General features: G+C 38.5%; 1 protein-coding gene across 1 annotated transcript in view; it reads left to right on the top strand.

Annotated features, from left to right (window-relative positions):
* BRAT1 (BRCA1 associated ATM activator 1) overlaps positions 1 to 23,142 on the top strand; it is an 85,965-nt gene extending 62,823 nt beyond the window's left edge. Inside the window, exons 11-13 of the mRNA XM_053702620.1 lie at positions 19,414 to 19,512; positions 21,212 to 21,411; positions 22,310 to 23,142. Coding sequence (XP_053558595.1) covers positions 19,414 to 19,512; positions 21,212 to 21,411; positions 22,310 to 23,011 — 1,001 coding nt within the window. The 3' untranslated portion in view covers positions 23,012 to 23,142. The remainder of the gene's footprint in view (positions 1 to 19,413; positions 19,513 to 21,211; positions 21,412 to 22,309) is intronic.
* The last annotated feature ends 4,423 nt before the right edge of the window (positions 23,143 to 27,565 follow it).

The following is a 27,565-nucleotide window of genomic DNA, read 5'->3' as shown; positions in this document are numbered from 1 at the left end:
CTGAATATTTTTCAGTTAACATGAACACGGCCTCATCTCCTCTAGTTGAATGGGAAGCACACAAATCCGTAATCCGAGGTCTCTTCATTTAACATAGTGCGAGGATATCCAAACAATCTAGAATACAACATACTAACCTCCTAGATAAGATCAGAACACTTGAAGGGAATCATAAACAAGACCCAGCTAATGAAACCCTTAAATATGATTTCATATCCGCAAGGAAAGAACTAAAACAATTCCTTACAAAGACACATCAACGCAATGCGTTATTTCTTAAACAGTATTACTATGAAGGGGGAAATAAACCCGGGAAAAGTTTAGCGAGAACTCTCTGTAGGAAACGATTATCAACATATATTCACTCTCTAAAAACAAAAGATGGCCTATCTATTCATAGTAGTAAACTTATAGCTTCCACATTCAGAGAATACTATAGGTCACTTTATAATATTGATAACCCTACATCTGCATCTCACCCACAACTTGAACTAGACACTCTTGAAGAGAATACAGATATTTTCTTTCATGACCTTGATCTTCCCTCCTTAAATGATAAGGAAAAGGCAGATCTTGCTTCAGTTATCACGATGGAGGAATTACAACAGGCTATCAAAGACACTCCATCTGGCAAAAGCCCAGGTCCAGATGGCTTCACCCCAAGGTATTATAAGACACTTAGCAAAATTCTGTCACCTCATTTGCTCAAACTTTTTAATAACCTAAGAGACAATCCCACTCTTTCTAGCACACTTCTAGACGCACACATCACTGTCATTCCTAAGCCAGGGAAACCTGCTACGTGCCCTGAAAACTTCAGACCCATTTCACTCATAAACACAGACATGAAATTACTAGCTAAGGTGCTTGCCAATAGGTTAAATAAATATCTCCCTGATTTCCAAAGACCAAGTGGGTTTCATCCCTGGACGAGAAGCCCGGGATAATACCGTTAAAATTCTGCAGTTGATAAACCATGCTAAAGTCACAAAAACTCCCCTAGTCCTGTTCGCGACAGATGCAGAAAAGGCCTTCGACAGAGTTCGATGGTCTTTTCTATGTAGAACTATGATTGAGATGGGGGTCCCAAAACCCTTCCTGAATATGTCCCAGGCCCTGTATTCCTCCCCAAATGCAAGAATTATAATTAACGGTACTCTCTCCGAACCCTTTAGCATTAGTAATGGTACCAGACAGGGGTGTCCACTGTCCCCATTACTTTTTGCCATGTCAATGGAGGTGTTGGCCCAAAAAGTTAGGAATAACAAAGGGATCAAAGGGCTTAAGGTTGGAGATGTAGAATACAAACAGGCCCTCTACGCAGATGACGCCCTATTTTCAGTTAGACGCTGAGACATCCATCCCAGAACTTTTAGAGGAGATAAATAGATACAGTAACATTTCTAATTTCCAGCTAAAGATATCTAAATCTGAAATTCTAAATATAAATACCAACCCGAAAACTATACAACACCTAAGCAGTATGTATAACATCCCTATTGCTCAACATAAATTGAAGTATCTTGGAATTTTTTTAACCCCCTCAGTTCAAGACTTATACAAATTCAACTATAACACCCTAAAAAATGAAATAATTTGTGACCTATCGATATGGAAAAATAAAAAACTCTCATGGCTAGGTAGGATTGGGGTTCTGAAGATGAATGTCCTTCCACGTGTCTTGTACTTGTTTCAAACTCTCCCCATACCGCTCCCAGATGGATTTATTGCCCAGGTTCAAAAAGCTTTCGAACAATACATCTGGGCTGGAGCCAGCTCCAGAATACCAAGGAAAACTATGTATTTATCTAGGGATAAGGGAGGGTTGGGGGTCCCATGTTTACAGACCTACAAGCACGCAATAACTCTGCAACACATAGTGGAATGGGCACATAACACTAATAATAAAGCATGGATCCATATAGATAGGCACATTTTTAAAATAAACAATGTAGCAACACTGACTTGGACAACATTACAAAAAAGACCTAAATTTATACACGACTACCATATCACAGCCGGCATATTATCAGATTGGGACAAAATCATATCCACTAGTACCCATATCTCATCCAAAATTGCTCCACTTACCCTAATTCTGGAACAAGTAGAACTCCCCTATTACCGCCTAGGTTTCTCTTGCTTGCAACCCTACAATCTTAAAATAGGTTCTGCTCGTTTTGTCACGAAAGAAGGCAGGTTTAAAACACAATCAGAGTTAGAAGAAGCTCATGGGGTGATCTTCTCCTCTTGGCTTCACTATCATCAATTAATCCGCTTTATTTCTTATCATAAGTATAAAGAGGATCTTGGCAGGAAAACCACACCCTTTGAGGACCTATGTATCTTGCCAAATGTTCCAACTCATCTCATTTCCAAGCTATATAAAATACTACTCAACCCTGACCCAACAAATCTCCCGTCATACACATTTTCTTGGAAAAAAGAGCTAGAATGTGATATTGACGATGAGACCTGGCTCAACGCTTTTAGATTAACTAGAAAATCCTCGGTTTCAGCATTAATTCAGGAAATCCATCTAAAACTTTTGTGTAGATGGTATTTAACTCCATCTCGTCTACACAAGATTTACTCCTTACTTAACAACACATGCTGGAGGGGATGCGGTGGGGAGGGTTCTCTCCTTCATATTTGGTGGTCTTGTCCCAGACTGAAGGAATATTGGTCAGGCATTCTATCAGATATCTCGGAGACATTGGAGACTCAGGTTCCCCACGGCCCATGCACTATTCTATTCCTTTCACTCCCTAAGATGTCCGGTCTGGGTAAACAACAATTATTACTAACTATGCTTACAGCTGCTAAAAAACTAATTCCGAAATATTGGAAAACCCAAATAGTCCCCTCCAGAGAAGAATGGAGAGCATTAGTTTCTGATCTCCTGTCCCTTGAGAGGCATCATTACCTAAAAACACATAAACTAGAGGTCCATGAGATGATGGTGGCAATCTGGCATAAAATGATATAAATCCGGCAATATAATCCAGATAAACATGCCCCACCTATCAGGATTTTTTTTTTTATCTCTAACTAATCCCGTTTCCTATTTCCATTACATTCTTTATTATGAGAACCTTTATAGAAGCTTGCATTTATATTTGTTTAATATATATAAAATTCAAAAATGTTTAGCACCATGAGGAATTTATTGAGAATTTGTTATATCGAATACATGGTTAAAGTTCCTCTTGTACATCCGTTTTCCAGTAGAATAGACAACCTTGTTCAGTCCTGCATAGAATAAGTTGTTTAATGACTCTATCACTTTTTGCAATACATGAACAATTGTACTACATGATATTTGTACGTATGTACATGTTTTCTTGTTGTCATTCTAATTATCTTAATAAAGATTTTAAAAAAAATAGCATATATGCTAAGCACCCAAGTAGGTTAACGTCTAACACGTTTCACAGCCCCTAGTTAAATTGAAATATGAAGGCCAATATCAAATATCATGCTGTAACTGCTGTATTAACATTTTTTTCATATTTATGCATTCATGAGTGTGTACACAGAAAAAGAAGAGAAAGAAAGAAAGAGAATGTATTAGGTATATATTCCCATTCATAAACCTTATTAAAGTATTGAGTAAAAGTTTATATCACCAGCCAGTTACCAAGTATGTATTTTGTTTTTAGCAGCAGTTCCTTTAAATGATCTGAAATTATCTGTATTTTTATGTAAATAGGAGCTGTAATACTTCATGTGTAGTCTAAGTGCCCCTAGGGGGCGCAAAACACGTTAGACGTTCACCTCCTTGGATGCCTTGCCATGGTGCATATATGCTATTTTAAATGGTTATAACACTTTTGTTTTTATTATTGCACATTTTTGCAGTGCCTGTTACTTTTTGTAAAGTATGTTCTGTGACGGTATCATCCACCGCTGTAACGGCACTTCGGGTTTGGGTGGCTTCACTTTGGAGTAACACAGACAAACACTCCATGTTCACAGAACTGCTTACAGCCTAGAGCCACGGTGTGTGCAGTGAGAATCAAATGGAATATCTGTTGAGTAGCAACTGGAACAACCAGGTCATATGGAATAGAAAGTAGAAGAAACAAAACATAAGATAACAATCAAACGCCTAGATGACGAGTTTTGTCGGTAAAGACCCGCGGTGCTAACGAGCCTTTTTTTTCCAGCGCACCCTTAAGACAACACTGGTATTACGAGTTGTCTGAATGGCTGCGTTAGCCTCAGAAAAGGGAGCGTTGAACCAAATTTAGCTCCACTTCAACTCTCAATACTAGCGTTGCCTACGGTAGCGGTAAGCTGGAAAAACGTGCTCGTGCACGATTTCCCCATAGGAAACAATGGGGCTGAGCTGGCTGAAAAAAAACCTAACACCTGCAAAAAAGCAGCGTTCAGCTCCTAACGCAGCCCCATTGTTTCCTATGGGGAAACACTTTCTAAGTCTACACCTAACATGAACCCCGAGTCTAAACACCCCTAACCTTACACTTATTAACCCCTAATCTGCCTCCCCCGCTATCGCTGACACCTGCATTATACTATTAACCCCTAATCTGCTGCTCTGGACACCGCCGCAACCTACATTATAGCTATGAACCCCTAATCTGCTGCCCCTAACATAACCGACACCTATATTATAATTTATTAACCCCTAATCTGTCCCCCCCCAACATCCCCGCCACCTACCAACACTTATTAACCCCTAATCTGCCGACCGGACATCGCCGCCACTATAATAAATGTATTAACCCCTAAACCGCAGCACTCCCGCCTCGCAAACACTATAATAAATTTTATTAACCCCTAATCTGCCCTCCCTAACATCGCCGCCACCTACCTACACGTATTAACCCCTAATCTCCCGCCCCCAACGTCACTGCTACTATAATAAAGTTATTAACCCCTAAACCTAAGTCTAACCCTAACACCCCCTAAATTAAATATAATTTAAATAAAACAAACTAAAATTACTATCATTAAATAAATTAATCCTATTTAAAACTAAATATTTACCTATAAAATTAACCCTAATATAGCTACAATATAACTAATAGTTACATTGTAGCTATTTTAGGATTTATATTTATTTTACAGGCAACTTTGTATTTATTTTAATTAGGTACAATAGCTATTAAATAGTTAATAACTATTTAATAGCTACCTAGTTAAAATAATTACAAAATTACCTGTAAAATAAATCCTAACCTAAGTTACAAATACACCTAACACTACACTATCAATAAATTAATTAAATACATTACCTACAATTATCTAAACTCAAATACAATTAAATAAACTAAACTATAGTACAAAAAAAACAAAAACATTAAATTACAAAAAATAAAAAAATTACAAGAATTTTAATCTAATTACACCTAATCTAAGGCCCCTAATAAAATAAAAAAGCCCCCCAAAATAATAAAATTCCCTACCCTATACTAAATTACAAAGTAATCAGCTGTTTTAACAGCCCTTAAAAGGGCTTTTTGCGGGGCATTGCCCCAAAGTAATTAGCTCTTTTACCTGAAGATCACCCTACCTTGAGTCGTGTTCAGCCAGCCGGCCACCGATGGAACAGAAGAGGACATCCGGACCGGCAGAAGTCTTCATCCTATCCGCGCAGAAGAGGACATCCGGACCGGCAGACATCTTCATCCAGGCGGCATCTTCTATCTTCATCCTTCTGGAGCAGAGCCATCTTCTATCCAGCCGACGCGGAGCCATCCTCTTCTTCCGACGGACTAACGACGAATGAAGGTTCCTTTAAATGACGTCATCCAAGATGGCGTCCCTCGAATTCCGATTGGCTGATAGGATTCTATCAGCCAATCGGAATTAAGGTAGGAAAAATCTGATTGGTTGATTTAATCAGCCAATCAGATTGAACTTCAATCCGATTGGCTAATTGGATGAGCCAATAGAATGTGAGGTCAATTCTATTGGCTGAAATATAATTGAAGACAAAAGGCAATACAAAGTACATACTGAGCCAAAAAGAAAAAGCAGGTTGTTGGGGGTTTGAAGACAGAAGCTAATTTAAAGGGACAGTCAACTCAAAAATTTGTATTGTTTAAAAAGATAAATAATCCCTTTATTACCCATTCCCATTTTCACACTTGGTCAGTCGTAAAAACGTTAGTGAAAAACAGTGGTTTGAGTGTGCAGAGTCTGGCAGAGATAGCAGAATGTGTATTTTGTGCATTCCTCTGCTGAATAAAGTGGTATTTCTCTTTGGTCAAAGTGAAGTTAAAGGGACATAAAACCCCAATTTATTATTTAATGATTCAGATAGAATTTACAATTTCTTTCATGTAATTAGCAAGAGTCCATGAGCTAGTGACGTATGGGATATACATTCCTACCAGGAGGGGCAAAGTTTCCCAAACCTCAAAATGCCTATAAATACACCCCTCACCACACCCACAAATCAGTTTTACAAACTTTGCCTCCTATGGAGGTGGTGAAGTAAGTTTGTGCTAGATTCTACGTTGATATGCACTCCGCAGCAGGTTGGAGCCCGGTTTTCCTCTCAGCGTGCAGTGAATGTCAGAGGGATGTGAGGAGAGTATTGCCTATTTGAATTCAATGATCTCCTTCTACGGGGTCTATTTCATAGGTTCTCTGTTATCGGTCGTAGAGATTCATCTCTTACCTCCCTTTTCAGATCGACGATATACTCTTATATATACCATTACCTCTACTGATTCTCGTTTCGGTACTGGTTTGGCTTTCTACTACATGTAGATGAGTGTCCTGGGGTAAGTAAGTCTTATTTTTTGTGACACTCTAAGCTATGGTTGGGCACTTTTATATAAAGTTCTAAATATATGTATTCAAACATTTATTTGCCTTGACTCAGGATGTTCAACGTTCCTTATTTCAGACAGTCAGTTTCATATTTGGGATCATGCATATGAATAAATCAATTTTTTTCTTACCTTAAAATTTGACTTTTTTCCCTGTGGGCTGTTAGGCTTGCGGGGGCTGAAAATGCTTCATTTTATTGCGTCATTCTTGGCGCAAATTTTTTTTTCTGTTTACGGCGTCATACGTGTCGCCGGAAGTTGCGTCATTTTTGACGTTTTTTTGCGCCAAAGGTGTCGGCGTTCCGGATGTGGCGTCATTTTTGGCGCCAAAAGCATTTAGGCGCCAAATAATGTGGTTGTCTTTTTTGGCGCTAAAAGATATGGGCGTCACTATTGTCTCCACATTATTTAAGTCTCATTATTTATTGCTTCTGGTTGCTAGAAGCTTGTTCACTGGCATTTTTTCCCATTCCTGAAACTGTCATTTAAGGAATTTGATCAATTTTGCTTTATATGTTGTTTTTTCTATTACATATTGCAAGATGTCGCAGATTGACCCTGAGTCAGAAGATACTTCTGGAAAAACGCTGCCTGGTGCTGGATCTACCAAAGTTAAGTGTATCTGCTGTAAACTTGTGGTATCTGTTCCTCCAGCTGTTGTTTGTAATGAATGTCATGACAAACTTGTTAATGCAGATAATATTTCCTTTAGTATTGTTGCATTACCTGTTGCTGTTCCGTCAACATCTAATACTCAGAGTGTTCCTGTTAACATAAGGGATTTTGTTTCTAAATCCATTAAGAAGGCTATGTCTGTTATTCCTCCTTCTAGAAAACGTAAAAGGTCTTTTAAAACTTCTCATTTTTCAGATGAATTTTTAAATGAACATCATCATTCTGATTCTGATAATGGTTCCTCTGGTTCAGAGGATTCTGTCTCAGAGGTTGATACTGATAAATCTTCATATTTATTCAAAATGGAATTTATTCGTTCTTTGCTTAAAGAAGTCTTAATTGCATTAGAAATAGAGGATTCTGGTCCTCTTGATACTAAATCTAAACTTTTAAATAAGGTTTTTAAATCTCCTGTAGTTATTCCAGAAGTTTTTCCTGTCCCTGATGCTATTTCTGAAGTAATCTCCAGGGAATGGAATAATTTGGGTAATTCATTTACTCCTTCTAAACGTTTTAAGCAATTATATCAGATCACTATCAGTTTCTGAGATTCTCTTTCCTAGTCAAGCATTACCAGTTTGTGGCTCTGCCGTTTGGCCTAGCAACAGCTCCAAGAATTTTTACAAAGGTTCTCGTGCCCTTCTGTCTGTAATCAGAGAACAGGGTATTGTGGTATTTCCTTATTTGGACGATATCTTGGTACTTGCTCAGTCTTCACATTTAGCAGAATCTCATACGAATCGACTCGTGTTGTTTCTTCAAGATCATAGTTGGAGGATCAATTTACCGAAAAGTTCATTGATTCCTCAGACAAGGGTAACCTTTTTAGGTTTCCAGATAGATTCAGTGTCCATGACTCTGTCTCTGACAGACAAGAGACGTCTAAAATTGATCATCTTGTCGAAATCTTCAATCACAATCATTCCCTTCGGTAGCCTTATGCATGGAAATTCTAGGTCTTATGACTGCTGCATCGGACGCGATCCCCTTTGCTCGTTTTCACATGCGACCTCTTCAGCTCTGTATGCTGAACCAGTGGTGCAGGGATTACACAAAGATATCTCAATTAATATCTTTAAAACTGATTGTACGACACTCTCTGACGTGGTGGACAGATCACCATCGTTTAGTTCAGGGGGCTTCTTTTGTTCTTCCGACCTGGACTGTAATTTCAACAGATGTAAGTCTGACAGGTTGGGGAGCTGTTTGGGGGTCTCTGACAGCACAAGGGGTTTGGGAATCTCAGGAGGTGAGATTGCCAATCAATATTTTGGAACTCCGTGCAATTTTCAGAGCTCTTCAGTCATGGCCTCTTCTAAAGAGAGAATCGTTCATTTGTTTTCAGACAGACAATGTCACAACTGTGGCATATATCAATCATCAAGGAGGGACTCACAGCCCTCTGGCTATGAAAGAAGTATCTCGAATACTGGTATGGGCGGAATCCAGCTCCTGTCTAATTTCTGCGGTTCATATCCCAGGTATAGACAATTGGGAAGCGGATTATCTCAGTTGCCAAACGTTACATCCGGGCGAATGGTCTCTTCACCCAGAGGTATTTCTTCAGATTGTTCAAATTTGGGGACTTCCAGAAATAGATCTGATGGCTTCTCATCTAAACAAGAAACTTCCCAGGTATCTGTCCAGATCCAGGGATCCTCAAGCGGATGCATTGTCACTTCCTTGGAAGTATCATCCTGCCTATATCTTTCCGCCTCTAGTTCTTCTTCCATGAGTAATCTCCAAGATTCTGAAGGAATGCTCATTTGTTCTGCTGGTGGCTCCAGCATGGCCTCACAGGTTTTGGTATGCGGATCTTGTCCGGATGGCCTCTTGCCAACAGTGGACTCTTCCGTTAAGACCAGACCTTCTGTCGCAAGGTCCTTTTTTCCATCAGGATCTCAAATCCTTAAATTTAAAGGTATGGAGATTGAACGCTTGATTCTTAGTCAAAGAGGTTTCTCTGACTCTGTGATTAATACTATGTTACAGGCTCGTAAATCTGTATCTAGGAAGATATATTATAGAGTCTGGAAGACTTACATTTCTTGGTGTCTTTCTCATCATTTTTCCTGGCATTCTTTTAGAATTCCAAGAATTTTACAGTTTCTTCAGGATGGTTTGGATAAAGGTTTGTCTGCAAGTTCCTTGAAAGGACAAATCTCTGCTCTTTCTGTTCTTTTTCACAGAAAGATTGCTAATCTTCCTGATATTCATTGTTTTGTACAAGCTTTGGTTCGTATAAAACCTGTCATTAAGTCAATTTCTCCTCCTTGGAGTTTGAATTTGGTTCTGGGGGCTCTTCAAGCTCCTCCGTTTGAACCTATGCATTCATTGGACATTAAATTACTTTCTTGGAAAGTTTTGTTTCTTTTGGCTATATCTTCTGCTAGAAGAGTTTCTGAATTATCTGCTCTTTCTTGTGAGTCTCCTTTTCTGATTTTTCATCAGGATAAGGCGGTGTTGCGAACTTCTTTTAAATTTTTACCTAAGGTTGTGAATTCTAACAACATTAGTAGAGAAATTGTGGTTCCTTCATTATGTCCTAATCCTAAGAATTCTAAGGAGAGATCATTGCATTCTTTGGATGTAGTTAGAGCTTTGAAATATTATGTTGAAGCCACTAAGAATTTCCGAAAGACTTCTAGTCTATTTGTTATCTTTTCCGGTTCTAGGAAAGGTCAGAAGGCCTCTGCCATTTCTTTGGCATCCTGGTTGAAATCTTTAATTCATCATGCTTATGTCAAGTCGGGTAAAACTCCGCCTCAAAGGATTACAGCTCATTCTACTAGGTCAGTTGCTACTTCCTGGGCGTTTAGGAATGAAGCTTCGGTTGATCAGATTTGCAAAGCAGCAACTTGGTCTTCTTTGCATACTTTTACTAAATTCTACCATTTTGATGTGTTTTCTTCTTCTGAAGCAGTTTTTGGTAGAAAAGTACTTCAGGCAGCTGTTTCAGTTTGATTCTTCTGCTTATAATTTCAGTTTTTTTTATTATAAGATTTAAACTTTATTTTGGGTGTGGATTTTTTTTAGCGGAATTGGCTGTCTTTATTTTATCCCTCCCTCTCTAGTGACTCTTGCGTGGAAGATCCACATCTTGGGTAGTCATTATCCCATACGTCACTAGCTCATGGACTCTTGCTAATTACATGAAAGAAAACATAATTTATGTAAGAATTTACCTGATAAATTAATTTCTTTCATATTAGCAAGAGTCCATGAGGCCCACCCTTTTTGTGGTGGTTATGATTTTTTTGTATAAAGCACAATTATTCCAATTCCTTATTTTTTATGCTTTCGCACTTTTTTCTTATCACCCCACAACTGATTTGTGGGTGTGGTGAGGGGTGTATTTATAGGCATTTTGAGGTTTAGGAAACTTTGCCCCTCCTGGTAGGAATGTATATCCCATACGTCACTAGCTCATGGACTCTTGCTAATATGAAAGAAATGAATTTATCAGGTAAGTTCTTACATAAATTATGTTTTTACACAACTTTCCAATTTACTTTTTGTCATATTTTCTTAGTTTTCTTGTTACCCTTTTTTGAAAAGCAGGGATGTAAGCTCAGGAGTGTACACGTGTATGCAGCATTATATGACAGCAGTTCTGCAATAATGTTCTATATTAACAAGAGCACTAGTGCTACAGACATGTGCAAGCTACCTACCTAGGTATCTTTTCAACAAAGATTATCATCAGAACAAAGCAAAATTGATAAAAGAATTCAATTGGAAACTTTTTACAAATTGTATTCTCCATCTGAATTATGAAATAAAAATGTGGGGTTTCATGTCCCTTTAATCTTGTTCTAGTAACCAACTCCAGACACAGCATCCACACACCTGAATATTTCCCACACTATATTTAAAGGGCCACTAAAGTAAAAAATACATTTTCATGATACAGATAGATTATGCAATTTAAAACAACTTTTCAGTTTACGTTCATTATCAAGATGTGCACAGTATATACGTGTATGCATTTTGTGATTGGCTGATGGCTGTCACATGATGCAGGGTGAGGGAAAATTGGATTAACTTTGAAATTAGCCAGAAATGATTCTGTTCATTTCAAATGTGCTATTGCATTGTTGCTTTATTGTGTATTGTCAATTTTTCAATTCTGCTGTATTTAGTGGTCCTTTTAATTATAGGTTTTATGCACTGTAGTGTTAGCTTCTCATACTGCTATCTCTTCACGTGAACTGCGATTGCAACCAAAAAATTTTCTACTCTTCATCTGTTTAGCCCATGCTAAAAGTTTAGACTTAATTTTTCAAGTACATGTAGAAACCCCTTTATTCAAACTGCTTGGGACTGGAAAAGGTTTGGATTTTCGGAATAGTTTTGGATTTTGAAATATTTTCATTTGTACAATGGGACAGTTTGAAGAAGAGATGGAAGAAAGTGTAAACAACAATATCTTATATCCTTTAGGCCAGGGGTCGACAAATATGTTTAAAATTTTGGAGCCAGTAAGAATATTGAGGAGCCAGGCACACTTTTAGGAGCCAGACAGTGGTATTTGTATAGATATTTGGAGAATAACCCAAAAAGTTAGGCGCCGGGGGTAAAATTCTAGGAGCCAGTGGTTCCCAGGCTTTTGGGTTTGTCAAGCCCTGATTTAGGCGATATTTACATGTCATAATACAGCTTATATATATTTAATACTTTTGTATAAACAGTACCTCAGTACTGTAATCAGAAAGGTAATATAAATAAAGACTATAATATACATTTTAAAACGCATAAAAAAAGAAAACCAAAGACACAGACAGAGAAGTTTGTGACTTACTGGCAGGTAAAAATAGTACTTTACTTCCATAAGGCAGGGAGAGTCCACAACTTCATTCCTTACTGTTGGGAAATGACTGGCGTTTTAAGTAATCATGTCAACCTCTCAGTGAGAGTATTTATGAAAGTTAGAGTCTGGAGATGCAGGGAAAGTTTTTCTGCGAACCCATCCAGACTGCTGCCTAACAGCTCCCGGGCAATCAGTGTTGACGAGTTTCACTGCTTGCTGTTACACACTCAAGTCCATGTCAGAAGCGCTGCTGCAAGACTGTCACACTTGAGAGGCTGTGCCTGTTCCACAGCATGGATCCTGGAGGTAATATAGTTTTATATATACTCTTTGCTATACAGGGTCACAGTGTGGCTCCTTTATGCCTCGATAGGATCAAGGATTAATATCTCCTTCAGGGAGCTTATTTGAACAGCAAGGGGTTATTTATAACTGCTTTTATGTGAGAGTTTTCTGGGCTCATATATGTGCTTTTGGCTTGGAACAAACAGGTTTCACTTTAGTTTTTGTGTGTTGCGCAGCTCATAATAGCTTGGCGCCTTTGTCATAGCGGGTCCTGTCCTACGCACTACGTGACCGGGTTTTTCCTACGATCTTGCTGCGAACATCAATTTTAAGGAGAGCATTTTCTCTGTTAGCTGTGTCGGTCTAGGAGGTAGTGAGTGCCCCAGCCATTGGGATTATAAAGGGGCCGTTTTTTTTTTTTAATAAAGTGTTTACTTTTTGTCTGTCCTTCTGTGAATATATCCTAGCTATGGAGGACTCTGATATTACATTAGAAGGTTTCGCTCCTTCTGTACTGATTAATAATTCCTGTTTATATTGTGAGGAGTCCGTGGTTTGCCCACCTGCTCAATTTTGTTCAATTTGCCTAAGCACTGTTCTAAAGTGTAAAAAAGGGAGGCAAGCCTGCTAATACTCATAACGCTATTAGCCCCTCTGAGCCGTCTACCCCTCAGGAATCTGGGTCCCAAGAGATTACTACCCTTTATACACTACCCACTCCACGTGCAGTTCCCCGCAACTCATCTAATCCTCCATCTGGAGGCGGCTTTTTTCCTGCTGACTTTTCCGCGCAGTTACAATCGGTGGTGTCTGCGGCCCTGAGTGCCTTACCTCGCTCTAACAAGTGCAAGAGAAAGGTTAAACCTAGTTCTCCTGACTTAGTCATCTAAATATTTGTCGGAGTTAGCTACTATGTCCCAGCTGTCTGAGGATGAGTTAACTTCTGTAGCTTCAGAGGGTGAACTTTCTGAGTCGGAGACTTCAGTTTCTAAACCTCCAGCGGAGGAACCCTCCTTTTAGATTTAAAATTGAGCATCTGCGTTTTTTTATTAAAGGAGGTTCTGTCTACGCTAGAGGTTCCAGAGGATACACTACCTGAGGAACCTAAGATCCCTAAATTAGACAGGGTGTATGAAGACAGGAAGGTCCCTCTGACTTTTCCTGTGCCAGTTAAGATGGCTAACATTATTAGTAACACATGGGAAAGAATAGGAACTTCTTTTTCCCCCTCGTCTACTTTTAAATAATTTTTCCCGGTCCCTGACTCTCAATTAAACTTGTGGGGTTCCATCCCCAAGGTGGATGGCGCTATTTCTACGCTGGCTAAGCATACTACTATCCCCCTGGAGAATAGCTCTTCTTTTAGAGAGCCTATGGATAAGAAAATGGAAACCTTTCTGAGGAAGATGTTTCAATATATGGGGTTTTTATGTCAACGGCGGCAGCTGTAGCTGCGGTTGCTAGAGCAGCTACCTACTGGTGCGACACTCTGTTGGAGCTAATTGAGATGTAGACTCCCCTTGAGGATATTTACTCATTCATCTGTGAAGCCAATATGCAGATTATTCGCATAAATGCAAAGGCTTCTGGCGTTGCTGGGCTCTCAGGTTGAACTCTTGGTCTGCGGATATGACTTCTTAATCCAGACATATTTCTCTTCCAAGGGGAAGATTTTATTCGGTCCAGGGTTGGACTCCATTATTTCTACGGTTACCGGAGTGAAAGGTGCCTTCTTACCGCAGGATAAGAAAAATAGGCCTAAGGGACGGTAATTGTCCAATTTTCATTCTGACAGATCACAACAACAGCATTCTTCCGAGCAGCCCAAGAGTACTTGGAAGCTGGCTCAGTCCTGGAATAAGTCCAAACAGACTAAGAAGCCCACCGAGAACAAATCAGCATGAAGGGGCGGCCCCCGATCCAGGATCGGATCGAGTAGGGGGCAGTCTATCTCTTTTTTTCAGATGCTTAGTTCCAGGATGTACAGGATCTTTGGGTCCTGGAGGTTGTATCTCAGGAATACAGGATAGGATTCAAGTCTCATCCGCACAGGGGCAGATTCCTTCTCTGCAGTCTGTCTACAAAACCAGAAAAGAGGACTGTCTTCTTAGGTTGCGTACAGGATCTCTCCTCTTTAGGAGTAATTGTCCCGGTACCTACAGCAGAAAGAGGTTTGGGGTTTTAGTCAAACCTTTTCGTGGATCCAAAGAAGGAGGGAACTTTGCATCCAATTCTGGACCTAAAGTGCTTAAACAAGTTTCTGAGTTTTCATCTTTCAAAATGGAGAATATACGGCCAATCCTTCCTCTGGTTCAGGAAGGACAGTTTGACCACAATAGACCTGAAGGATGCATACCTTCACGTCCCGATACACAGGGAACATTTTCAGTTCCTGAGGTTTGCCTTTCTGGACCAGAACTTCCAGTTCATAGCTCTTACATTTGGACTAGCTGCTCCGAGGATATTTTCGAAGGTTCTGGGGCTCTTCTAGCCGTTGCCAGAACACAAGGTATTGCAGTAGTGCCTTACCTGGACGATATCTTGGTAAGGCACCATCTTTTCGTCTAGCGGAAGAACATTCAGAGTCCCTTCTCAATCTTCTTCGATCACATGGATGGAAGATAAACTTGGAAAAGTGTTCTCTTACCCCAAATACAAGGGTGAACTTCCTGGGGACAATAATAGTCTCCATATCCATGAGAATATTCCTCACAGGTAAAAGACATTGCAAGCTAACTTCTACATGTCTTGCCCTCCAGGCCTCCTTGAGACCCTCAGTGGCTCAGTGTATGGAGGTGATTGGACTCGTGGTGTTCTGTATGGACATCATTCCTTTTGCCAGATTCCATCTCAGACCCTTACAACTATGCATGCTGAGACAATGGAACAGCAACCATTCAGATCTGTCTCAACAGATCATGCTGGACAACCTGTCGAGAGACTCGCTCTCTTGGTGGCTCTGTCAAGATCATCTGTCCCAAGGCACGTGCTTCTTGAGACCGTCCTGGGAGATTGTGACTACGGATGCAAGCCTTTCCGGCTGGGGAGCCGTTTGGGGTGCCAAGAAGGCACAAGGTCTGTGGACTCAGGAGGAGTCCTCCCTTCTGATCAATATTTTGGAACTCCAGGCAATCTTCAATGCCTTGAAGGCTTGGTTCGTCCCAGTTTATCAGATTCCAATCAGACAATATAACCTTGGTTGCCTACATCAACCATCAGGGGGGGGGGGGGAGGGTTTCCTTGGCGATGAGAGAAGTATCTCAGAAACTAGAGTGGGTGGAGACTCACAGATGTACACTGTCAGCAATTCACATTCCGGGTGTGGACAACTGGGAAGCGGACTTCCTCAGCAGGCAATCCTTTCACCCAAGGGAATTGTCTCTCCACCCCGAGGTGTTTGCAGAGATATGCAGTGAGTGGGGGATGCCAGAGATAGATCTCATGGCATCCCGCCTCAATACCAAGCTGCCCAGGTACGGGTCAAGGGATCCTTAGGTGGAATTGCTAGATGCCCTATCAGTACCATGAAGGTTCAGACTTCAGTACCATGAAGGTTCAGACATATATCTTTTTCCTCCATTACCGCTTCTCCCTCGTGTGGTGGCTCGCATCAAGCAGGAGCGAGCATCAGTGATTCTGATTGCTCCATTGTGGCCATAAAAGACTTGGTTTGCGGATCTGTTGGTGATGTCCTCATCTCCTCAGTTGAGGTTACCTTGTTGCATATATCTGCTGATACAGGGTTCTTTTGTTCATCAAAAACTAGATTCTCATAGGCTGACTGCATAGAGATTGAACTCTAAGTCTTAGCCAAGAGAGGTTTTTCTAAGAGTGTTATCGACACTCTGGTTCAAGCTTGTAAGCAAGGTACTCGTTTTATCTACCATAAAGTATGGAGGACTTATTTGTTCTGGTGTGAAGAGCGTGGGTTTTCCTGGCCAGAATGTTATCTTTTCTCTTGGATGGACTGGAGAAGGGTCTATCTGCTAGTTTCTTGAAGGGACAGATATTGGCCCTGTCAGTGTTACTGCACAAGAGATTGGCTGAGCTTCCGTATGTGCAGTCCTTTGTTAAGGCTCTGACTATGATCAGACCTGTGTTTAGATCTGGGGCTCCGCCTTGGAGCCTAAATCTTGTTCTTAGTGTTTTGCAGCAGGCTCCATTTGAGCCTATGCATACTGTTGACATTAAATTGTTGTCTTGGAAGGGTTTTTTTTTGCTGGCTATTTTCTGAGATTTCCTCTTTACAATGTGGCTACCCTTATCTTGTTTTCCATGCTGTTAAGGCGGTTTTACATACTTAATTAGATTTCCTCCCTATGGTGGTGTCGGACCGTAACATTAATCAAGAAATTGTTGTTCCTTCCTTGTGTCCTAATCCTCCTTCAGCAAAAGAACGCTTGCTTCAGAATCTGGATGTGGTTCGTGCCTTGAAGTTCTATCTTCAGGCTACTAAGGAATTCAGGCAATCTTCCTCTTTGTCGTGCGTAAGGGACAGAAGGCTACTACGACTTCCCTATCTTTCTGGTTGAGAAGTGTCATCCGCTTAGCTTATGAGACAGCGGGACAACAGCCTCCTGAGAGGATAACGGCTCCTTTCACTAGAGCAGTGGCTTCCTCCTGGGCTTTTAAGAATGAAGCCTCAATGGATCAGATTTGTGTGGCGGCTACCCGGTCCTCCTTACACACTTTTTCTAAATTTTACAAGTTTGATGTGTTTACTTCGGCTGAAGCAGCTTTTGGGAGAAAAGTTTTGCAGGCTTTTGTACCCTCAGAATTGGGTCCGTCTCTTTTTTTGTTCCCTCACATTATTCATTCAGTGTCCTCTGGAGCTTGGGTATAGTTTCCCAACAGTAAGGAATTAAGTCGTGGACTCTCCCTGCCTTATGGAAGGAAAACATAATTTATGCTTACCAGATAAATTCCTTTCCTTCCTGGCAGGGAGAGTCAACGACCCCACTCGTAATTTTATTTTTGATGGTTGGCTCCCTTTTTTATATTCTTCTGGCACCTTTATACCCTGATGTTTCTCCTACTTTTCCTTGTTCCCTCGGCAGAATGACTGGGGGATAGGGGAAGTGGGAGGGATATTTAAGTCTTTGAAGTCGTGGACTCTCCCTGCCAGGAAGGAAAGGAATTTATCTGGTAAGCATAAATTATGTTTTTTGATAAAAAAAAAAAAAAAAATATTGCTTAAAAAATCTGGATTTCTTAATAAGTTTGGATTTTGGATTTCCGAGTTTGGCAATTTGTATCAAACATGTAAGTGTTTTTCAGACTGCCACTCTCCCATGAAGACTTCACTTTGCCAGTTGTCTTTTTACCAAGCTTTTGCTTACTGGTGTAGGAAGTTCCTGGTTCAGCTGCGCTTGAATTGTGGATGCAAATGCTGTTTCATTCTATAATTATGTTGGCTTGATATACTGGTTTTCTGATGGTGTGGTCACTTTTGATCTGCCAAGGTTTGCTTTGGATGAAAATGATTTGGTTTCATTAAATCTATGTGTCCATTATACTACCCCTCTTACAAATATTCTACTTAGTGCAGTTTGGTGATAAGAATATTATTTAAATGGACAGTCTACAATTACTACAATAATTTTTATTGTTTTAAAAGATAGATAATCCCTTTATTACCCATTCCCCAGTTTTGCATAACCAACACAGTTATATTAATATACTTTTTACCTCTGTGATTACCTTGTATCTAAGCATCTTCTGACAGCCCCCTGATCACATGACTTTTTATTTATTATCTATTGACTTGCATTTAGTACTGTGTTATGCTAAATTTTAAATAACTCCTCATGCATGAACATATTGTTATCTATATGGCCCACATGAACTAGCAGTCTCCTGTTGTGAAAAGCAAATATAAAAGCATGTGATTAAGAGGCTGTCTATAGAGCCTTTGAAACAGGTAGAAATGTAGAGGTTTAAATGTTATAAAGTATATTAATCTAACAATGTTGGTTGTGCAAAGCTGGGGAATGGGTAGTAAAGGCATTATCTATCTTTTTAAACAATACCAATTTTAGTGTAGACTGTCCCTTTAACACTCAGGAGAGCAATTTGTTCTCAGAATGCTTCGCTAAGCATTGACATGATTCCAAAAGGTATTACAACTAATATACTTCTTCAAACGCCCCAACAGAAGCATTTGTAAAACCACTAGCAAGAGCATATTAAAATAATATCAGTAGATAATTGTTAAGACGCATACAACTCACTTGCCATGATATTACCCTTTAAATAAAATATACAGTTACAACAGTTTAAAATATATATATATATATATATATATATATATATATATTATATATATATATATATATATATATATATATATATATATATATATATGCAAATGATGGGCGAAGAGGATATTGATATAAATTGAAGTTTCATAAAGGTTTAAACAGAATGGTTAAGAGTTAATTATGTGTCAGTTAATTTGTCAAGAATACATTATCAGCTGATTACAACATTTTTCTACTTTTTAATAAATGATCAAATAAAATCAGTCGGTGATGGTGGACCCTACTGTATATTATTTCTTTTGTCATTCAATCTGTTTAAATAAAGATTCTCTAGTACATAATCTTACTGTAAACTAGTCTATTTGGTCTTTCTTAGTCTTTGGGGCTCACTATAAACAGATGTATTGTAATTAATGTGTATTCCAGGCAGACTGATCTTGACGAAGAGTATCACAACGTTTTTATTTTTCAGATAGCACTTTGCCAGGTGAATCTTGTTCACCAATTTCAATTCTAAACCATGTATGAAAATAGATATGATTGTTGCTTTTACTGATACTAAGATTTTTATTTTCAGATTTAATACCAGTTCTAATGAAGCGCCTGTGCAGTCCGTCTTGGGAAATTCGTGACTCCACCTTAGAGTTCCTCACGCACCTCACCAATGTCTTTAATGGTATAGTAAGAAAACTTTATTGTTATACGCTGAGTTAGCAGTGCAAGCAGATGAGACAATACATAAAAAAATGCACAAATGATACAGGCCTCAATCACTCAAAGTGATTTGTCAATACAGGAATTATTTTACTCACTGATAATCATCACAGAATATATAATGCTGGCTAAATATCCCTCCATCAGCCCTGAAACTTTTTTTCCCATCTATTTTATCAATAGCAACAAATTAGAATATACCCTCTTTACCTTTCTAATCTACATTGCAAACTCACATGGAAACAGGGTCATAATTCTTTGTGCTGGGGAATATGTTGGCTTACTTAACTAGCCTTTACCTGTCAGGGTTAAATTCTTCAACTGTCATTACTCCATTACTTTGTTCTAATATAGATAATCTCATATATTTTAATTCCCTACCTCGAAAGATGTTCCCCTGCTCTGCTTCCACATCTTTATAGTGGTGATTTTCACTTTTTTTTTTTATTATTATTATTTCTGTCCATTATTTAAAGGGACATTAAACACCAAATAAATGCTAGATAGAATGAATCATTGAAAAGATTAGTCTGAGAATAACATGTAGATGTATTTTTTAAAGTTTAATTAGCTGTTTAAACATTGACAAAATGTGTGTAAAGTTTTAGTGTCTATAAATCAATCGGAGCTGCCATATTGTATCTTAGGTTACCTTCTCTGCTGTGGCCAATTAGGGACATTTATAAATAGGTCCTTAGAGTGTACAGCCAATGGCTGTGTTGAATATAATGGTATAATATATAGATCCCAGAGGGGGATCCAATAGAGGAGCGCTCTCCAAAAAAAAAATATAGAATGAAATAAAATGTGTGACAATAATAAAAAATTGTTGTAAACCAAGTAATCAGTACAGTAATTAGTAAACAAATAGAAATCTAAAGTAAAAAATAAAAATAAAATTAAAATAAAACAAAGAGTTCATATGCAGAAACTTGATTGTTTTCCAATGCAATTGAAAAAAATCCTCTGCAGACAGTTGAAATAATCCTCTGTAGGCAATGAACGTGATTCGTTCAGGCAGCTCCTCTTGACTCGGTGGAAGGTAATTCTATGAGAATAAAATAAAAAGAGGGCGCCTCAAAGTGTATGATAATGGTAAAAGGAGGCTTACCAGATATTATGGCACTGTGCTGTGACCAGTGCTATCAGACGGACTAGCGCTTGCAGCGGCTAGCACACTGTTTCCCCGTGTTTCTCGTCAGGTGTAAGATCAAGCGAGTGTGACAGCTCAGATAGTATAATACTGGAACAGCAAACAGGCTGACAACTTCGTTAATGCTTAAAAGGTAAACGCTTTATTCACATGCGACGCGTTTATCGACCACAGACCGGTCGTTTCATCAGGCAATTTGTAAAGTGAATATATTGGTGTTTTGTTCACAATTTAAGAATGGAATTACAGGAAAAGGGGACAAAATAAATAATGAAAGTATATTGCAGAGGGTTTTTTATATTTACGATTTATCATTTTATATTACCATCTCAAAGTGTTTAATGTCTCTTTAATGCTTCTTTTAGCACTAAATAAAGATAACCTTTAAGAGCCTTAACTATTTCTTCTCTTTAGTCCCTTGACATAAGTTGGACAGAAGGTCCAGCTCCAGACTGATATGTAGACATCCTTGCCAAATCATTATTACAACATTTATATTCTTGTGCAGTGACGGAACATGACAGATTCAAGCAAGTTTTCACCTTTTCTGGAATTCCTCGACTTGTTTTGGATCTCCTCAAGGACCCTGAGAGTTATGTACGAGCAAGTGCTGTGAGTTGCATGGGACAGATTATCTGTGATATTCAGTATAACTCAAGTTTGGCTGATGAGGAGGATGGAATAACCTCTGAAACAACAAAAATGCAGGTATGTTATTAACTCTTTTCCTTATCTACTATTGCTGTGAAATGTTATTAGTTTGATTAGTTGTCTTCACTGATTTTTATTAGTTGTTTTCACAAACACCATTATTAGATTTGTTTAGTAAAAGTTTAAGGATGCAGAACAAGAGATCTATCTAATTGTGTCCCACAGAAGAGGTGTCTGTCTTCATAGAAGTAATAAAGTTTACTCTCAAGTTATATTATACCTTCTCAATCCAGACCTTTGGTTCTAAAATGGTGAAGCAGAACCAGAGGATCTGTAAGGCTTATAAAATGGGATTACTATGCAAACATAGTAATGCAGGGCGCAGCTGGGTATCAGTAAGAGTACAGAGCTGAGCAATTTGTAAGGATTTAGATGACGAGATGAGGCCCCCAAAAGAGAGTGGGGATCAGTAAAGGTAGAGCAATGATTCTGCAATAGTGTATGGGTGAAATAGATGGGTCTACAAGAGTATATGCTGACAGAGATTGTAATGCTGTAATCCATCAGAGCATGTAATTTTAAGACTATCGATCTGTGGACTACTGTGTGTTTAATCCTCATAGAGGGGTTAAACACACAGTAGAAATACCACTTGAGACTCCCAGAGCACTGCTGGTCTCGAACTGAAAATGATGCTAATATAATCACCAGAGCTAGTTCCACATCTGAATCGTGTATACATCTTGTACTAGACTAGAAAATATTAAAGATCAACATCTGTTGTTTTTATCTGTGATGTTTACAGTTTGTTTTTTGTTTGTTTACTTCTTGCTGTGTTCACTAGTGATCACATGAAAACACCATCCAAACAATACCTGCACCATTAGAACTTAATTAGTAGCTGTTTGAAGATTATAGAAACTGCAATAGTTTTATTTACGCTCTATTCTTGCAGGATATTGTGCCAATTCTCATAAATATTCTATCTCAAGACACAGAAGGTTTTCCAAGAAGAGCTGTGGTTTCAGTTTTCAGAGACTGGCTGAAGAATGGTCACTTACAACATATGGAAGATTCACAGCAGCTACTGACAGACATACTAGAAATAGCCATTGGTGACTTGGATTGGGAAGTCAAGATGAATGCACTGGATCTCGCTAGTGTTTTTGTGTCTCAGACATTTGCAGTGTGTGGTCAGCAAAGTTGCCCCTACACTGTTGAATTAATGAATAAAGAAAGCTTGCAAACAATGTCAGAAGTCATACAGAAATGTAATCAGATAGGGCTTTTGTATTTTTTATTGGATACTCTTGGTGACTGTGATAGGCCTGTGGCATTGAAGTCATGTGATATCCTCATATCCGTCAAATCAAAAATGTGTGAAGGGTTGTCTGCCTCTGATTCCTTGACCTCAGAATTACATGGAGCAGAATGGCTGGAATGTGCACTAAGGGACTGGAAAAAAAGTTCTTCTAGTAAAGGAGAAGTGCAAGAGATAAACAGGGTGCTTGATATCTTGAAGAAAGTGAATCTGGATAACATAAAGTGTTGTCTATCAAAGAGCAGTGATCATATACACAAAACCCCACAGTCCCTTTTGCAAGATATTATGGCTTCAGCTGAGACAGCAGAGGAGAATGAAGCAGACTGTTATTAGCACAATATTTTATTGCATTCATATATTCATAGCACAAAAATACATCTTTATGGTCAGATTCTCTTTTTTTTTTAGGGCTGGTTATATTCCTGGAATGTACTTTTATGTATTAAATGAGAATATGCAATACATATTTCTGCATCCTTTTTTTAAACATTTTGCTTACCTAATTCATTTATGTGACGAACCAAGGTTATCCAACCCTGCGCCAGTCACTTATTTGGCACAGAAAGGGTTATCAGACCCCTTCTACTCTCACTAATATGTCACAATCTAGCCACACCAGACCAGCTTGTGATTTAGTTCAGTGGGTGCAAGGGTTAACAACACTCTCTAGTCTGTACTAGACTTAAAAGAAATTCCCAAACTCCCCTTTAATGCCACCCACACTAAACTAACAATGCTGCCACCACTTATGATTTATTAAAGGGAAAATCCTAAGGAAAAACCCAGCCTTGCACATTAACTTTCTGAGTACAGTTTAGCAGAAAATAACCTAAATTATACAGTTCTAATATCCCAGTCTCTTTCAGTAACGTGGTTCAATTATTAGACAAAGGTCACACTTAATAAAATAATTATTTATCATGCCAAAAATGTTATGCACAATGCATTATTAATAAATTTACACATTAGCAAACAGTTTTTCAAAATAAAAAGAAGAAAATTAGAAACCTTACAGTCTTTGGAATCTGTTACCAGAGAGATGGCATGAAGCAATTGGGTCCTTACTCTGTGTTGTCACAGCCTCCCTTGTAAGAATGACATCTCATAGCTGAAAAATAAGATTCTTATACCTATTTTCCATAGATCAGGTTGCCTGACCACACCCTCCTGGGCAGGCTAAGAAACCCCCCTGTCTTTAAACACATATAGGCATTAGACCAATGTTCTTTCATTGACCTCATCAGGATATGGGGGAGAAGCACTGTGGTATCTCTGGAGCTGACAGATTGACTCAATGCATACACAATAACATTTGGAGGAAGGGTTTTTTAGAAACTATTTATGAGGGGTTCTGGCACATCAAAGAAAACACAAACAACTGTTCTTAGTTCACAACTAAGCAGAATTAACCCCTTCTCAGCTAACTCCTGAGTTATTCGTGACAATTTAGTTTTAATGATTTTTTTATTTAAGGTGTGCAAAAAAAAAAAGGGTGAGGAAATGAAAAGGCAAAGGTAGCAAGTCACGTGTGGACAGTGGACAAAATAAATAGTATGACATCTGTGTAATAATAAGCTAAACTAGAAATCAATCTGTGCTTTTAATTGTTATAGTGAAGGCTTTAATTTCAATGTCTTTGCACACTTTGGACTAGATTACAAGTGTCTAGTGTAGTTTTTTTTTTATTAAAAAAATAGTTTTTTTTTGTTTGTTTTTAATTAAAAAACTGCAGAAAGCAGTTTTTAGGTGCTAAAGTGAAGGGTGTGGGGTATTAGAAAAAAAAAAACAGCACTGAAAAGTGCCTTTATATTGTGGTCTATGGGGAACTGTGAGTTCTCTATAAATATATATGTATATGCTTATATACATATATATTTATGTGTTAATATGTGTATTTACAATTATAAACACATAAATATATATTCATGTACATATATATTTGAATCTACTGCACAAATAACTCCATTTGCTGCACTAGGTTCTCATGCCATGTCTGACGGCATGAGAACGAGGCTCCCATTGGAGGTTGTGTTTGCATTGCGGGTCACCTCTAATACCAGCGCAGAATTGCGCGCGCTTGTATTACGAGTGGAGCACAAATATCGTGCTTGCGAAAGTGCAGTTTGGCACTCCACTCGTAGTCTGGCCCTTCAACCTTTTTTTAATCCATTTTGCAGTGTAGCAGTTGAACACTGGTTATCCTGAAAGTTCAGCCGAGTGATTTTAATAATCCAACAAGAATAATCATTTTATTTGTTTGTTTTTTATTGCAAAATTGAGTTATTTGCATAGTAAAAATATATATTGCAATGCTCATTTATTATCTGTTTTGCCTGCTATTGATATAAAATACCTTGGTAAATTTAATTAAAGGGATTGTAACACAGTTTTTGCATGTAATATTTTTTTGTTTTCCTTCAAATATAGTGTCAGAATAATTTATCCTTGTTCAACAGAAGAAATAGAAATCCCATGAAGGTTCAGCCTGGTTTATATACCGTATTGTTCCGCATATAGGCCGCACTTTTTTCCCTTGATTTGTACATTTAAATTTGCAGTGCGGCCTATATGCGGGTGCTTATCGGCAATATCACACATGCGCAGTGCTGCCGAACTTCCAGGGCACCTTGTGGCCTTATGGGTATTGTATTCAAAAGAAAAACTGCAAAGGGAGCACTCACTTGTTGTAAAACGTCACTTTTATTTTGCCAAAGTAAAAACTGCTTACACAACAGTTGTAAAACACTTGTTTTACAACTAGCGAGTGCTCCCCTTGCAATTTTTCATATGAATCCAGACTTGGCCTCTAGGAGTGAGCACTCATTTCTACCCTTAATGCAACCGTGATCCACTACCGCTACCCCACAGAATTGGCCGCTGAGTGATGATGTCATTACCTGGTGCGGAAGTCCAAGTAACCTGAAGAACGAATATGGAGGTGTCAGTTATTGCTGAAGGAAGCGCTCCCAGCTACATTCAAGGGGATTACACAATTGTAGGGGACAGGGTTGTCCGGTTAGCCACACATCCAGCACCGGGTGTTAGACAGAAGTTGCCACAGCTTGTGGGTAAGTGTGTTAACTTAGCTTTTGGTTAATTTAGCTTTTGGTACTTTATCTATGGGCGCATGATAGGCTGACTTGTTAAGCCATTATACACACAGTGTTTGTTGGTTTAATGTGCATTTAAGGGCCTCCCTTTTTGGGAACTTTATTGCATTATGAGTATTGTAGGTGTGAAGATATTTTCTTTAAAAATGAAATTTCTTCAAAATGGCACCAAACATTAAGGGTGCGGCCTATATTCAGGTGCGGCCTATATGCGGCACAATATGGTATTTCCACCAGGTGTTCTGCTTCCTCATGTGATTTTAAAGTTCAGTTGAGAAAAATAGAAAACCTCCCATCTGGTTCTAGTCTGGCACTTATTGGTTTGTTTCATTACCCATTGCCTAAGGAGGAAGTAAATGCCAATACCTTAGAGAAATTTAAAAATGGCTTAGATACATTATGGCTAAGAACAGAATTCAGGGATATGATTCCTTGTGTTAAATGAGTCCGCTGCTAATTATACTAATGTAAGTTCAATTGGCAGCTTCTTTATCTGTACAACAGGTAGGATATGTATTGGTTGAACTCAATGGAATTTGTCTCCTTTCAACCTCATCTACTATATTACAAAAATTTTAACCACTAGACGCTGTAAGGGGCATCCTGCAGCCTCCTCCTTTAATGCAATCAAGCAGCATAGACAGTCCCCCATGATCCAATCCCATCCTTGAAATCACATTGACAATCACGTGATTTCATTTTTACAGCAAGTGTTTACATCGGAAAACAAAGTTCCTATGTTAACACTTTGACACTGGCACAAAGGGGGTTAAAGTGATTGTACTGGTTACCAAGTGAAGTGTAACTGTTTTCTCACTTTTTTACCATTGCATAATGCACCTATGTTTGTAGCACTGCATAATATGTTGGCTCATTACAAATAAATGTTGATCATTTTCAGACAAATATTTTGAGTAAATCAACAATTAGACCAAGCCTTGAATATGCAGTGCAATTTTAGGAGCCAGTTTTCAAGAACAACATTATAGAACTGTAAGAGGTGCGGAGGAAGGTGACATAATTGATAAGGAGAATGGAAAATTTATGTTGTGAAGAAAAAGGTTGCAATTGTTTACACTGAAAAAGAGGCATCTCAGAAGGGACACGATTACATTAAACTAATATATACAGGGCCCATATAACCAATTGTCAGCTGGCCTGTTTATCAGTAGAACTGCACTAAGGACACAAGGACAAGAGATCATCTATTGGGAATTGAGGAATATAATTTTCTTACAGTAAGAACAATAAGGATATGGAATTATCTCCTAATGTTGTTGTTTCAGCAAATTCAATACAATTGTAGATTTTTCTTATTTTAATTTTAAGTAGCTTCTTGATCTATGGAGAAATCTGATTTGCCTTAAGAAGTATTTTTTTTTATTATTCTTTTTATTGAGTTTGCAATCAAAAATTACCAAGAAATAACAACATGGTACAATGTGGACGTGTTCAGTAATTATAAATTGGCAATATGAAAATAAACCAGATTAAGATACTTAAAGGGACAGTCTAGGCCAAAATAAACTTTCATGATTCAGATAGAGCATGTCATTTTAAACAATTTTCCAATTTACTTTTATCACCAATTTTGCTTTGTTCTCTTGGTATTCTTAGTTGAAAGCTTAACCTAGGAGGTTCATATGCTAATTTCTTAGACCTTGAAGGCCACCTATTTTCAGAATGCATTTTAACAGTTTTTCACCACTAGAGGGTGTTAGTTCACTTATTTCATATAGATAACACTGTGCTCCTGCACGTGAAGTTATCTGGGAGC

The sequence above is a fragment of the Bombina bombina genome, chromosome 2 (assembly GCF_027579735.1).
Source record: "Bombina bombina isolate aBomBom1 chromosome 2, aBomBom1.pri, whole genome shotgun sequence".
In the NCBI taxonomy this organism is placed as follows: domain Eukaryota; kingdom Metazoa; phylum Chordata; class Amphibia; order Anura; family Bombinatoridae; genus Bombina; species Bombina bombina.
This window is presented reverse-complemented; position numbering and strand designations above follow the sequence as displayed.